Below are 15,079 nucleotides of genomic sequence, written 5' to 3' on the forward strand. Positions count from 1 at the left end.
CGTTCTTCTGCCTCAGTTATTCTGCTATTAATCCCATCTAGAGTGTTTTTAATTTCATTTAGTGTGTTGTTCATCATTGCTTGCTTCCTTTTTAGTTCTTCTAGTTCCTTGTTAAATGTTTCTTGCATTTTCTCTATTCTATTTCCAAGATTTTGGATCATCTTTACTATCATTATTCTGAATTCTTTTTCAGGTAGACTGCCTATTTCCTCTTCATTTGTTAGGTCAGGTGGGTTTTTATTTTGCTCCTTCACCTGCTGTGTGTTTTTCTGTCTTCTCATTTTGCTTATCTTACTGAACTTTGCAGGCTGCAGGTTCGTAGTTCCCGTTGTTTTTGGTGTCTGTCCCCAGTGGCTAAAGTTGGTTCACGGGGTTGTGTAGCCTTCCTGGTGGAGGAGACTAGTGCCTGTGTTCTGGTGGATGAGGCTGGATCTTGTCTTTCTGGTGGGCAGGTACATGTCTGCTGGTGTGTTTTGGTGTGTCTGTGGCCTTATTATGTTTTTAGGCAGTCTGTCTGCTAATGGGTGGGATTGTGTTCCTGTCTTGCTAGTTGTTTGGCATAGGGTGTCCAGCACTGTAGCTTGCTGGTCGTTGAGTGAAGCTGGGTGTTGGTGTTGAGATGGAGATCTCTGGGAGATTTTCGCCGTTTGATATTACGTGGAGCTGGGAGGTGTCTTGTGGACCAGTGTCCTGAAGTTGGCTCTCCCACCTCAGAGGTACAGCACTGACTCCTGGCTGCAGCACCAAGAGCCTTTCATCCACACGGCTCAGAATAAAAGGGAGGAAAAGTAGAAAGAAAGAGAGAGAGAGAGGGAGGGAGGGAGGGAAGAAGGAAGAAAGAAGAATGAAAGAGAAAGGATAAAATAAAATAAAGTAAGATAAAGTTAGTAAAATAAAAATTATTAAGAAAAAAAAATTTTTCACAGGCTCCGGATGTGTAGGCTCAGCGGCCATGGCTCACGGGCCCAGCCGCTCAGTGGCATGTGGGATCCTCCCGGACCAGGGCACTAACCCGTGTCCCCTGCATCGGCAGGCGGACTCTCAACCACTGTGCCACCAGGGAAGCCCCCCAAAATTTTTTTAAGTAAAAATAAACCAAAAAAAATGGACGGACAGAACCCTAGGACAAATGATGAAAGGAAAGCTATAAGACGAAATCTCACACAGAAGCGTACACATACACACTCACAAAAAGAGGAAAAGGGGAAAAAAATAATATATCTTGCTCTCAAAGTCCACGTCCTCAATTTGGGATGATTCGTTGTCTATTAGTTTTCCACCGATGCAGGGTACATTAAGTTGATTGTGGAGATTTAATCCGCTGCACCTGAGGCTGCTGGGAGAAATTTCCCTTTCTCTTCTTTGTTCGCACAGCTCCCGGGGTTCAGCTTTGGATTTGGCCCCACCTCTGTGTATAGGTCGTCAGAGGGCGTCTGATCTTTGCTCAGAAAGGACGAGGTTAAAGGAGCAGCTGATTCGGGGGCTCTGGCTCACTCAGGCTGGGGGGAGGAAGGGGTACAGATGCGGGGCGAGCCTGTGGTGGCAGAGGTCAGCGTGACGTTGCACCAGCCTGAGGCGCGCTGTGTGTTCTCCTGGGGAAGCTGTCCCTGGATCCCGGGACCCCGGCAGTGGTGGGCTGCACAGCCTCCAGGGAGGGGAGATGTGGAGAGTGACCTGTGCTTGCACACAGGCTTCTTGGTGGCAGCAGCAGAAGCCTTAGCGTCTCATGCCCTTCTCTGGGGTCCGCGCTGATAGCCACAGCTCACGCCCATCTCTGGAGTTCCTTTAAGTGGCGCTCTTAATCCCCTCTCCTCATGCACCAGGAAACAAACAGGGAAGAAAAAGTCTCTTGCCTCTTCAGCAGGTCCAGACTTTTTTCCGGACTCCCTCCCAGCTAGCCGTGGTGCACTAACCTCTTCAGGCTGTGTTCCTGCCGCCAGTCCTCTCCCTGTGATCCAACCGAAGCCAGAGCCTCAGCTCCCAGCCCCCGCCCGCCCTTTTGGGTGCGCAGACGAGCCTCTCGGGCTAGTGAGTGCTGGTCGGCACAGATCCTCTATGCGGGAATCTCTCCGCTTTGCCCTCCGCACCCCTGTTGCTGTGCTCTCCTCCGCGGCTCCAAAGCTTCCCCCCTCTGCCACCCGCAGTCTCTGCCCGCGAAGGGGCTTCCTAGTGTGTGGAAACCTTTCCTCCTTCACAGCTCCCTCCCACTGGGGCAGGTCCTGTCCCTCTTCTTTTGTCTCTGTTTATTCTTTTTTCTTTTGCCCTACCCAGGTACGTGGGGAGTTTTTTGCCTTTCGGGAGGTCTGCGGTCTTCTGCCAGCATTCAGTGGGTGTTCTGTAGGAGTTGTTCCACGTGTAGATGTATTTCTGATGTATCTGTGGGGAGGAAGGTGATCTCTCCGTCTTAAGCCATCTTCCCAGCTCTCCCTCATTTTTTTATAATGGAAACTGGTGAGAAAGTATGATGGTTCTACAGATACTTACTTACTTTATAATTAACTTTTTTTTTTTTTTTTTTTTTTTTTTTGCGGTATGCGGGCCTCTCACTGTTGTGGTCTCTCCCGTTGCGGAGCACAGGCTCCGGACGCGCAGGCTCAGCGTCCATGGCTCACGGGCCCAGCCGCTCCGCGGCATGCGGGATCCTCCCAGACCGGGGCACGAACCCGTGTCCCCTGCATCGGCAGGCGGACTTTCAACCACTGCGCCACCAGGGAAGCCCTATAATTAACTTTTATTACAGTGTATTTCATCTGTGAAGCATGAATGTACACAGAATGGAGGGCTGTATTGGATGGAGTCTTGGTCCTGTTATTTGTATATATTTGCACCAGAATGTTTTTAAAAAGATTTTTGGAACTTCGTTTCTTGTTAAAGTTAATTGCATAATCTGGGCAGCCAGTGGTACCTTTTCCTGTTTGGCCTTTTCTTAGATGCAGATTGATATATTAGTAACAGAGTCATCACTTGGAGTTAGAATAGCTGTTTTAATGTGGCCCCTCTTAATAGCTTGTGATTTCCAATGAGTCTCTTAATTTCCTGGAGTCTCAGTTTCCTCATCTGTGAAGCGGAAGTAATTTCATGAACTTCACAGGATTATTAAGATTAAGTAAGGTATTATGTGAAAATAATTAGTAAGGTACCTGGCTCTATTATGTTATAGGAAATACTGAACCCAGATTTTGAATAAATATTGAATCCAGATTTCATTAATACATAAATAAATAAATTCTCTTTGAACAGAAAACTCCATGAAGGAAGGGTTCTTGTTTATCTTATTCATTTTTTGGGACCCCAGTTCTTAGCACAAACCTATTTAGTACTCAGAGAATGCTCATTTTTAAAAAAATTAATTTATTTATATTTATTTTTGGCTACATGGGGTCTTTGTTGCTGTGCACAGCCTTCTCTCTAGTTGCGGCGAGCGGGGGCTACTCTTCGTTGTGGTGCATGGGCTTCTCATTGCGGTGGCCTCTCTTGTTGCGGAGCACAGGCTCTAGGTGTGCAGGCTTCAGTAGATGTGGCATGCGGGCTCTAGAATGCAGGCTCAGTAGTTGTGGCACACGGGCTGAGTTGCTTCGTGGCATGTGGGATCTTCCTGGACCAGGGCTCGAACCCATGTCCCCTGCATTGGCAAGCGGATTCTTAACCACTGTGCCACCAGGGAAGCCCCGATAATGCTTATTAAGCATGTGAAGAATTAATCAATAACAATGTATTTGAACCAAAAATTCAACTGCATCTTCTTTTTCTGTTCTCAAGATTTTTGAAACTTTCTACAGTTAGCCTACTGTGTGCCATTAACATGAGAGAATACTTACAAACTAGAAAGGTTGTATGTAACACAAACACATATGAGAATTAATATTTTATAAAGCCACACACAGATGGTTTATTAAAATACAAGTACTTGAAGTATAGGATTGCATTTCTGTCTCTCTTGTTCTCATTTTAAATGGTACTCACTATCCCACTGACTTTAGGGTATGTGGTCCAGTGCTTCTGTAGATTGTGGGGGTATGGTATAAAAAAGGAACTTAGCCAGCAGTCACTGTTAATACGCTTATGCTGGTCCTGTCCTGGTTTATCATTAGGTCATGTAGGTAACAGTAGGAGATGACAGAGACCATCTGAAAAGGCAATGTTAGCAAGGTAGGTGTTTCCCAAGGACGAGAGTTCTTTTTCTTTAAGTCCTCTTAGGCTTCTTACATTATAAGTTATGAGTCAGCAGTGTGAAAATTACTCTACCCTGGCATGGGGGTGTCCCAGCATGCTCTTCTGTGACCCACTAGTAAGAGGATCAGCCATACTTCTTAGGCAGTGGCAGTTGGAGCCAACTCTTATTATAGTCCCACTGTGAGTGTAAGACTGTGTCATTCCAATGCTCTTTATTTAACAGAGCCCAGTTAGTTTCTCTTGTAGCAGAGCTTTGTGAGGAGAAATGCGGAGTGGACTCTGCTTTGTGAATTGACCCAGTTGATCTGTCATTACTCTTCCTCCATGGAGAGATGGGCCTGGGACTTGTCCTATTTGAATGGCATTACTCTGTTCTCTAAAGTCCATTTTTATGGGGAGAGTACTGGGGGATGTTGTCAGCTTTTGGAGGAAGGAAGAAAGGGGTAAATATGAAAACGAATATGGATTTGATTCCAAAGGATTAGAATCAGTTGGGACAATGCTATTTAATATATTTTTCTCTTAGGCATATTTCTTATTAACTATAAACGTAGTGTCATTACTCATGTAGTTATAAATGTAAACTAAAAATTAATTAACCATTATTTGAAAGTGTGTGGTGTTCCTTATAGAAATGGAATGGACAGAACTCTTATTACCTGGTTATTTTATTTTTCATAGTTAAAGAGATTCTTGTAAAGTTCTTAGGAGGTACACTATCTCATTTCCACTTTAACAGTTTAACAAGTTAAACTGTAACATTTTATGTTTATTTTCCTCCCAGATTATACAGAATAGTCTTAGCCTGTAAACAGATTGTGTTTTAAAAGTTCATCAGTTGGTTTTGGAACTCAGAACATAATTTTTCATTGAAAGTTTTGTAAATATGTAAAATAAAAATAATTAGGTTCCCAGGCTATCCTACAAAAGCCTAACTAAGCCATAATTAGCTCAGATATCTACATACTATAGTGAAAAATAATAGAGAATAATCTCTATATTATATTATTATTGATAATATAATAATATTATAATAATATCATATTATAATATTATTTTAGTAAGACTAAAACCCCCCTAAAAATTTTGAAAAATTCTTCCAAATGCTGGTACTACTATATTGATAAAGGGATTTAATCTGAGGGAGATGAGTAGATAGAGACTATGGGAAACTGACATCTCTCTGGGTACTTTCAGGAGCTTAATAGATTGATGGGATTGGCTTTCTAACTCATGGCTTTACTCTCTCCTGATACTGGTGTAAGAGCAGAAGTGCTATCCTTTTGCTTACCAACTGTGGTTAAGGTTGCTTTTTTAGTTCTTAAGTGGAATGAAGTGATAGGGAAAAGAAAGGGAGAGAAAGTTTCTTTTGGTAACTACAACTTGAAAACAAACAAAAAACAGAAGGTGAAGTAACCTAGGATGTCTGTTGTCTGAGGTGGATTTAATTGACATAAGAATAATGCAAGTTTAAGGGAGTGGGGGGAGAGTATAACAATGTGAATGATTCCTGTTCTGGGAGATAGAAGGTGATAATAAGAAAGTGTGTTGAGTTAGACATCCCTGTGTTGGTCAGTAACTGGTGCTGGGTATCTTTGGAAGCTGTTTAGAACTGGGAATGAGGAACAGTGTGCTAATTTGGTATTTATATTTGCACATATTTCAGAGTTGGTTTTTCATGATGTGGGACAGCATCCACCACCCAAATATTATATAGATTTGGGGGTATTTTTTAAAATAAATTCAATTATTATCATTATTAAGCAAATATGCTGTTATCTTTACATTTATGAAAAGTGAAATATTGTATGTTAATTATGTTAACATGTAATGGGTTTATTTTTGTTATTTCTGTTATTTTTAAATGAATTAATAAATCAATATTTTTAAAACTTAAAAAAAAGGGAAATATTGTAATTCAGCCAGATCAACAGGAGATTCCTAAAACTGTGTAATGTAGAGAGATTTAGTCTTCATATTTCTTTTTTGTTTCTTGATTAGAAAAATCATGCTTCCCTGCTTTTTCTGTCCCCCGTAGGTTTCGTATTTAGAATAAACCACACAAACCCCCCGCCCTCGCAGACGTGCCCCCACCCCGCCCCCCCCCCCAAAAAAAGGCAGCAAATGTTTCGTCTGTTCCTGCAAAAGTAGCAGCTGTCGTTAACCAGTGGATTATTATTTTGTATTATGATGAATCTGTTCAAGTACTTAAATGTTTGCTATCAGGTCACTGATTTGATTTTCCTCAGAGGAATTCTGACTCTCATTTTACTCATTTTAGGTAGCCTTATGTATCAGGTAGCCTTATGTCTCAGCCAAAATGAAGCAATTTTTTATTAAAAGTGTTTTTGCAGTTTATATTAAAATGTGTGAGGGGGGCTTACCTGGTGGTGCAGTGGTTAAGAATCCGCCTGCCAATGCAGGGGACACGGCTTCGAGCCGGGAAGATCCCACATGTCGCGGAGCAACTAAGCCTGTGTGCCACAACTACTGAGCCCCTGTGCTCTAGAGCCTGCAAGCCACAACTACTGAGCCTGTGCTCTAGAGCCCGTGTGCCACAACTACTGAGCCTGCGCTCTAGAGCCCGTGCTCGGCAACAGGAGAAGCCACTGCAATGAGAAGCCCGTGCACCGCAACGAAGAGTAGACCCCGCTCGCTGCAACTAGAGAAAGCCTGCGTGCAGCAATGAAGACCCAAATGAAGCCACAAATAAATAAATAAAAATTTTAAAAAATGTGTGAGGATGCTTAAAATTTGTGGTACTATTGGCTGAGTTATGTTTATGGATTTATTTTGGAATAGAAATAAATGGCTTGGTTTGCTTCCATTTTAATAGGCATTGGAAAGTATATTAAACTTGGGAATTGGACACTGCAATGAGAAGCCCGTGCACTGCAACGAAGAGTAGACCCCGCTCGCTGCAACTAGAGAAAGCCTGCGTGCAGCAATGAAGACCCAAATGAAGCCACAAATAAATAAATAAAAATTTTAAAAAATGTGTGAGGATGCTTAAAATTTGTGGTACTATTGGCTGAGTTATGTTTATGGATTTATTTTGGAATAGAAATAAATGGCTTGGTTTGCTTCCATTTTAATAGGCATTGGAAAGTATATTAAACTTGGGAATTGGACGACCTGGGCAATTTTGCTTATCTTTTGAGCTTCAGTTCTACAGTTCATTATTGGTTCTACCTCCCTCATATGACTGTTGCCTGGATAAAGTGAGGTTATGGGTCTAAACATGTTCATAAATTATCAAGTGCTCCACAAATATGTTATTGGTGAAGATGATGTGTGGTGATCAGGGTTGGTACCAGGGAAAATTGTCAAACCACTGAATTTGTCTTTGCATTTTCTTCTCAGTCTACTGAGTGACCCAGTCCTTTTGAGAGATTACAGAGTCTTGTATCATTTTAGAGGAGGAATTAGAGGTACTTGTTTTAGTGACTTTAAGAATTTTAGCAGATTTCAAAGTTTAGTGGAATCCTATAGGAAGCTGTTCACTTATAAATGAGCAAATATTTTACAGCCTGCTATGTGCATAGGCATAAAATGGGTTACAGCAATAAACGTGTGATAAACTTGATTGTTGCCCTCATGGATTGGATATTAGTTGTTAAATTGTAATTGATAAAGCACATGGGACCAACCTAGAGTAACCAAGTCTTCTGGGAGAAAACAGATCCTGTCCTTCCCCTCTTTCCTTTATAGCTGTTTGAAATATAGCATAAAATTTTAGGTTAATAACTTCTTTAAAATGCATATAAAAACGCTTGTAAATTTGTATACTGTGCTATTGGAAAAGCAGTTTGGATTTAAGGGGGGAGATAACTTTGGTGCGTAGTTCAGGAGAAAGCAAGACTGAGTCAGGGTTTTGGGCTGTCAGAAGGTAATATTGAGCATCGAGGGGATGTGTGTCAGGCCAAGAACAGACCTAATCCATTAAAAACAAATTATAGAGTGCTGATTTTAATATTATGCTCACTAAAGACTAGAATAAAATATATCAGCTTTGTGAGAGCTATTTTTTGGCTTTCTTCTGGATTCACGGCTGTTCAGTATTGAAGTTGCCAGAAGTGTGATCACTGATCAGTGAGTCACTGTGTTTTTTAAAGTAATTATTTGTTTCTTTAGTCTAAGTGTTTACCATTTACTCTTCTCACCCATGTATGGTATACTGTTTCTTTGGTAATGTGGTAAACTTCCTCATTAAGAAATATTTTAATGTATTTGTCTACTTTCTCCCTGCCCCAAATTGGGCAGTTTTTGTAAATCAAGCAGGTAAGCATGTTTAAGACTTAAAGATTCTAATGTTAATTCCTAAAAGCCAAAGCTCTTTAGACACATGCTGCAAGCCTTTTAGACTTCCATGGGAAATAAACCTGTTTCTAAAATATTGATATATCTTGATATTGTTTCAAGTGAAGGCCCAAGACCAAGTAAAATATTTATTAATTTTCGGTTTGGTTTGATTTTATTCCAGTTCACCTGAGTTAGAAAAAAAGGAAAAAATGTGCTTGATTCCAGTTCATGGTTCATGAGTAAAATAATATTTAAATTCAGGCTGTTGAAAATTAGCATGGTTCATTCTGGTTTTTGGTTTAAAGTAAAATTTGGGTTTTAAGAGAAGATTTAAAAATTGAGTAAATTAAAATTAGTTCAAAAGGAGTATAGATAACTTGAAGTAAGAGTTTTGCATCAGAATCTTCTGTAAAATATTTAAAATTTTCAGTTTTGCTGAAAATAGAAAGTTGATTTTAGGACCTTGACCCCTGTGTGTTATTTTCATGGCATAGTCTTAAGCAAAGTAGTGTAGTAGGGTACAGGTTTTAGAGTAAATGGATAGGTCTGAATCCTGTGGGTACACTTTATTGAAGGGGTTACTTTGGGCAAATTACCAATGAACCTTTCAAACATCCTAGTTTCTCCCATTTGTTAAATGATTATCTGAGTACATCACAAAGTTGTACGAATTAAATGGTATTATGGTTCTTTCTCACAATATGGTAGCTAGGGGCTTCCCTGGTGGTGCAGTGGTTAAGAATCCGCCTGCCAATGCAGGGGACACATGTTCAATCCCGGGTCCGGGAAGATCCCACATGCCGCGGAACAATTAAGCCCGTGGGCCACAACTACTGAGCCTGTGCTCTAGAGCCCGTGAGCCACAACTATTGAAGCCCGCACGCCTAGAGCCCGTGCTCTGCAACAAGACAAACCACAGCAACGAGAAGCCCGCGCACCATGTCGAAGAGTAGCCCCCACTCTTCGGAACTAGAGAAAGCCACGCTCAGCAACAAAGAGCAACAAAGACCCAACTCAGCTAAAAAAAAAAAAAAAAAAAAGAATGGTAGCTAGAACTGCATTAAGAATCATTAGGGCGGGGGGGGGCTTATTAAAAATACAGTTTTCTGAGCCCTACTGCAGATTTACTGAGTCTTTCTAGTGATGAAATTCTAGAATCTTCATTTTTAGTAAACTCTCCCAGGTGACTCTTTAAGTCCACTGTGAGTGGTGCTTGCAAACTGTAAAACAGTACTCAAGGAATATACTTATATATGTATTGATGTAAATTGAGCTTCAGACCTCAGAGATGTCCCCTGCCCAGTTCTTATCCATTGCTGCATATTGATGCTCCGAAGAAACCAAAATTATTTGGAAAAGGGCTATGAACAGAGTAATTCTCCTACCTGTAAATAGATACACATGTGGCAAATTGTGTTATTTGTTTTGGCTGCTTGTTGTTGCCATGTTTTCAGTAAACCCTCCATTCTGTTTTGCTATTTGTAAGGCTTCTATATACCTTATCCCTAGGGATTTGTATCTGATCAATGGCAAGTGTAAGAAGTCAAAACACAGCTAACTTTAGCAGGAAGTAGTCAGTTCCCAAATCCTAATAATTCTGCTTGAGTGATTTTTATATAAATTCAAGAGCAGACATTTGCTGAGCCACCTGCATTGTGCCAAACCCTCTGCTAATAAGTACTAGGGAAATAAATCTAAATGATTTAGGTAATGTCTGGCTTTCCTAAGAGCTCATAGTCAAGTGGAGGGCTCGGACTCTTAATAATTATAGAACATTGTGGTAAGCACTGTAGTAGGGCATGTACCTGGTGGTAAAAGAGCATAGCAGAAGAATTTTTTTTTTTCAATTCCCACTACCAATAATTCTTCAGAGAAACTATAATTTATTGAGCACTGACTATATGGCATGTACTTAAAAAAACAAAACAAAACAAAACTGCTTAACCTGTGTTATTTAATCATAACAACAATCCTACGAAGTAGCAGCTATTTACATTTTATAGATACTAAGTGGTAGAATATGTGATTCAAACCTTGGTCTGACTTCAGAGCCCATATTAACACCATTATGCCTCTCTCTAAGGACAGAAACTTGACTGATTTTTTTTTTCCTAAGATTAACTTTATGGTTCTTCAGATTTGATGCTTGTTAATCCCATTGTCATGGTATCTGCCTGTGATTGAAAATGGGGTATTATTGTGCTCTCAAGGACTTGGGAGTCTTTTCTGTCTCATCTTTATCCTCTATCACCCTATGTTTTCCTTTCATTTCTAGAAGCGATATACAGGAAAACATCTGCAAAAGCCAGCTCATGTATAACATCTGTCCATTTTGTTTTCCCTGCCTCTCTTTGTTTACTCTTCCTATCCCCAAAGGAAATTCAGTAATTTTTTGTTTTTTGTTTCCAGTTCTTTAGATAGAATCATGTGGAGATGAATCATGTCTAAGGGGAAAGGCCCTGCTAGAAAGATATTTATCACAAGTTTACATAGAAATTGTCCTAAAATTTTTTATCGTGCTGTTGACATTAGGGTTGATTTGACTGATTCATCTGCTTAGTTTGCATTCCCTTTCTTTCTTCATAGTTTTACTCCAAGGTATGAGAGCAGTTGCACTCTCGCTAGAGCTTCCACATCATAGAGTAGAGGCCCTATTTCTTGACGATAATAAGTTTATTTTAGAATTTGTCTAACTCTGATTTTCTGTGGACCTCAGTTCCTTGTTTCTTATTTCTTTTGCTTATTAATTTTTATGTTGTTTTCATGTTTCCAAGCTGTTGTGTTTATTTGGGGGAGGACATCTTGCTTTAATACAAGTTCCTTAGCCATATACTTAGGATAAAGAGTTGTTTGAACTTTAATTTAAAAACCTGAAAATTTGACAGTGGTCAGTGTTTCCCCTTCAGACTATCTTAATCATGCCTGAAAATAAGGTTTTTTGGTTCTTTTAAGTAATTTATGTAATAATATTTTTCAATAGACTGTTATCTTGCTGTTGAACATTCATAAAAATAGGTATCTGTTATATCTCTTAATGAGAAACAGTAGTCAGAGCTAATTTCCTTGCTAATCCTATTAGGTTAAAAAGCTTCATAAAAATACCTTGTATCTTCCTTGTATCATACCGGGTGTACTGGTTTCTCTGGGCTTTGTAGACTTAATTTTCTGTTATTTCTACACGGGAGACATTCTTCTGGAGGTAAAGGAGGATTTAATATAGATAGTCGTTGCTGACTTTGTTCAGTTTATTTAGTAGTATGACTTATTAACATCTCTAAAAGCCTCCTAGTTAAAAAGGGTCACAGTTGCTTTTTCTCAGCTCTGAATCGTTAAGAAATACTAAAATTAGAACGTCAGTGTCAGATACCTCCTAAATATTTACATATGCCGGAAGTGGCCTTTTGGGTTTTGGATGGATCGATTGTTCTGAGGAGTGACTTCAGAAGACAAAAAATGTAACCACAAGGTGTTGCTGTGTTTGAGAGACTGAGAACAAGGCTGCACATATCATTTTGGGATACATCTAAGGGGCTTTGTAAAATTGTATTCTATATTTAACAGCCTTCAATTGAAAATGGTTGTTTTGTTGCATACCACCTTTCCATTGCTTTATGAGGAGTCTTTTGTGGTTAATATACTTAAGATTTATCCACTGTGCTAAAGAATAGGGGATTTAATTCTATGTTCTAATCAGAATACGAAATTCATACCACCTGAGTGAATTTTAATTGTAATAGAGGATCCCAGGAGTTCTCTGGCCAAAAGAGAGTTCCTGAAACTGAGCTGTTCCCACTGCTTTGCTGTTGTTGCTCCTGAGAGACAGTGGCATTTTTTAGGGATCAATTTTTTTTTTTTTTTTTTTTTTTGCGTTGCGCGGGCCTCTCACTGTTGTGGCCTCTCCCGTTGCGGAACATAGGCTCCGGATGCGCAGGCTCAGCGGCCATGGCTCACGGGCCTAGCCGCTCCGCGGCATGTGGGATCTTCCCGGACAGGGGCACGAACCCGTGTCCCCTGCATCGGCAGGCGGACTCTCAACCACTGCGCCACCAGGAAAGCCCAGACCAATTTTATTGTAGTTGATGTGAACCTCATGATACCATGCATTCTGGGAAATTCAGTATTGGGCAAAGTGGTGACGTTTTATTTTTATTTTTTAATGAGGCATGTCTGTTACGAATTCTAGCTTTTCATAAGGATTTTGGTTTCTTGGTAGCAGTGTTTAAAATGCTGCTCTGTTGTTAAGATCCAAAGTTACGCAGTTTCTAGTAGCAAAAGTTAAATTGTTTGAACATCACAGAATCAATTATTTTACATTTTTGTTTTCCATATGCTTTTGCTTTGGGATAACTTTCAAACTCTAATGTTGCCAAAGTATCTTTGGAAAAAGCTCTTTAGCTATTAATAAATGAATAATTGAGGACTGAAAACTACAAAAGATTATTCATGTATTCTCTTACTATTATTCTGGAGCTGACCTTTTTTACATTATATTTTCAGAAACATCTACTTCTTGGTGGGGGGTGTGGGTAATGGTATATGAAGTTGGTCTTTCAGCTGTAGTAGGAAGGTTGTAAAATATGGCAGAGGCAGCCTGACGTGAGTGAAGAGTTCTCTTACTTAAAGCTTTATGATATTGGACAAGTTAATCTCTCTTACTTTCCTTATCTGCATAGTAAACATGGCCCTCCATTTAAGTATTAGAGTTGATGAAACAATCGGAAAGTTCTTTTGTACAGTGAAATTTTATACAGCTGTTATTTTATTGCTGAGTCAGCAAATTGCAGTGCCAAATGGTGACATGCTTTTCCTTGGCACACTAGCTGCTGACTGTCCCATGCATTGCTAATGCTCATACCAAGTCACCCCTGGTGTTACCTTGCCATTCTTTACAGCTCTGCTATTTCAAATCTCTGATGGAGCAGTCTGAAGAGCTTGGTGATTTCTGAACAAAAATTCCAGGATGCTTAGGCAGAAAGAGCCATTGTTCCTTGTATACCCAGGATTTCCTACTAATGGGAGAGTATAGTCTGTAAGAGTTCTCAGTAGTTTCTCTAACTGCTCGAAAGAGAACAGAGTAGACCTTTTAATTTTTACTAAGATAGTGAGTAGGGGTTTTTGTTGTTGTTGTTTGGTTTGGTATCTAGGGTTAAATATTACATTATTTTTCTTCTATGAGGTTAGTATGAATTCATTGAGCATCTTAAAAATAAAATTGCTATAATGGAAGAGTAAGAGAGAGAAGAAAAAGTGTGAAGTTTAGTCAGTGAGCCTAAGGACTTACATTGTACTGAGAATTGGTTTTAGATTTGTCAGGAAAGAGAGAAGAAGCACAAAGTCATAATTGCTACTTCACAAAGATTGTAGTCCCTAGAATCTTTGTGTAGTCTGAAATCACTAAAAGAACAATTTAAAGCTTCTTAAAATTAAGTGCTAGGTAGTATAGAATGGTTTAGAATAGTTTAAGAATTCCAAGATATGAACTGTGCTTAGTCAAGAAGGAGGTGGCTCTTGAACTTGAATTGAAGAGAGTCTTTGGATTGTTACTGGCGGCGAGGGAAGGCAGAAGAGGTAAGGAGACGGTCATGAGTGGGCAGAGACCCCAGAGCTGGAGAGCTAGTTATGAATGAGGCTCAGTTCAGAATGGGTTTGATGTTTCTTTTAAGTTTTGCATCTCTTACCCCCAAATTTAACATTCCCCTATTTCTTTTACCCATCAGACCTTTCTTGGAAAGGCATCATTATTTTCTTAAGAAGAAATAAGACACGGAGAAGCAAAAACTCAAAGCCTTACATTCCTAAAGGGAGAGTGGTCTGAATAGAGTCAGCATATTTAGACTTTTTCAATTGCACTTATCTTATTTTCAAGTAAAATAAGAAAGCCCTGAGGAAAGAATTAGGGCCTTTAGAGTTGGACAGGTAAGGATTCTTTGGTGGGTCCATCATTCACCTTTTGACTGAACAAATGTAACATTCTTCTCATTATGTTTAACATAGGAACAGTTCTACTTCATGGGGTTGTTTTCATTAAATGAAGTCATATATATAAACTAAGCATGGTGTTTGGTCTATGGAATGAGTGAATAAATGGTGGTTAAAATAATTACTTATAATTGAAACAAATAGTTGAAGTAATACTATGTGATAAACTAAGATGAGCATTTAAAAATAATTTGTAGTAAAGAATATAGTTTACTTGGTATACTTTGGCAATTTTCTCTGTTGAATTCTTTACAGTTCTCATTTTTCTATCCCTTATTTCTTTTAGGAGACAAGGATGGCAGCAAGGTGACCACAGTGGTGGCAACTCCTGGGCAGGGTCCAGACAGGCCACAAGAAGTCAGCTATACAGACACTAAAGTGATTGGGAATGGGTCATTTGGTGTGGTATATCAAGCCAAACTTTGTGATTCAGGAGAACTGGTTGCCATCAAGAAAGTATTGCAGGACAAGAGATTTAAGGTAAGACCTTCAGTATTTCATGTATTTTGTTGTTGTCAATACATGTAAATAATTATTTTTTCAATGGTTTCTCTTTGCTTTAAATTTCATTTATTGAACATTTTTATTCAGCTCAACTCCTGTACTGACTTTATTTCACATTGTG

General features: G+C 39.6%; 1 protein-coding gene across 3 annotated transcripts in view; it reads left to right on the forward strand.

Moving 5' to 3' along the window:
* The window catches only part of GSK3B (glycogen synthase kinase 3 beta), a 210,601-nt gene that overhangs the window by 56,992 nt on the left and 138,530 nt on the right, over positions 1–15,079 (forward strand). For all 3 annotated transcript variants that reach the window (XR_008617494.1, XM_024120436.3, XM_024120438.3), the window contains exon 2: positions 14,741–14,934. Coding sequence is in view for 2 of the 3 variants with exons in the window: in XM_024120436.3 (XP_023976204.1) it covers positions 14,741–14,934 (194 nt within the window). In the remaining variant the exon portion in view is untranslated. The remainder of the gene's footprint in view (positions 1–14,740; positions 14,935–15,079) is intronic.

This window comes from Physeter macrocephalus, chromosome 1 (genome assembly GCF_002837175.3).
Source record: "Physeter macrocephalus isolate SW-GA chromosome 1, ASM283717v5, whole genome shotgun sequence".
In the NCBI taxonomy this organism is placed as follows: domain Eukaryota; kingdom Metazoa; phylum Chordata; class Mammalia; order Artiodactyla; family Physeteridae; genus Physeter; species Physeter macrocephalus.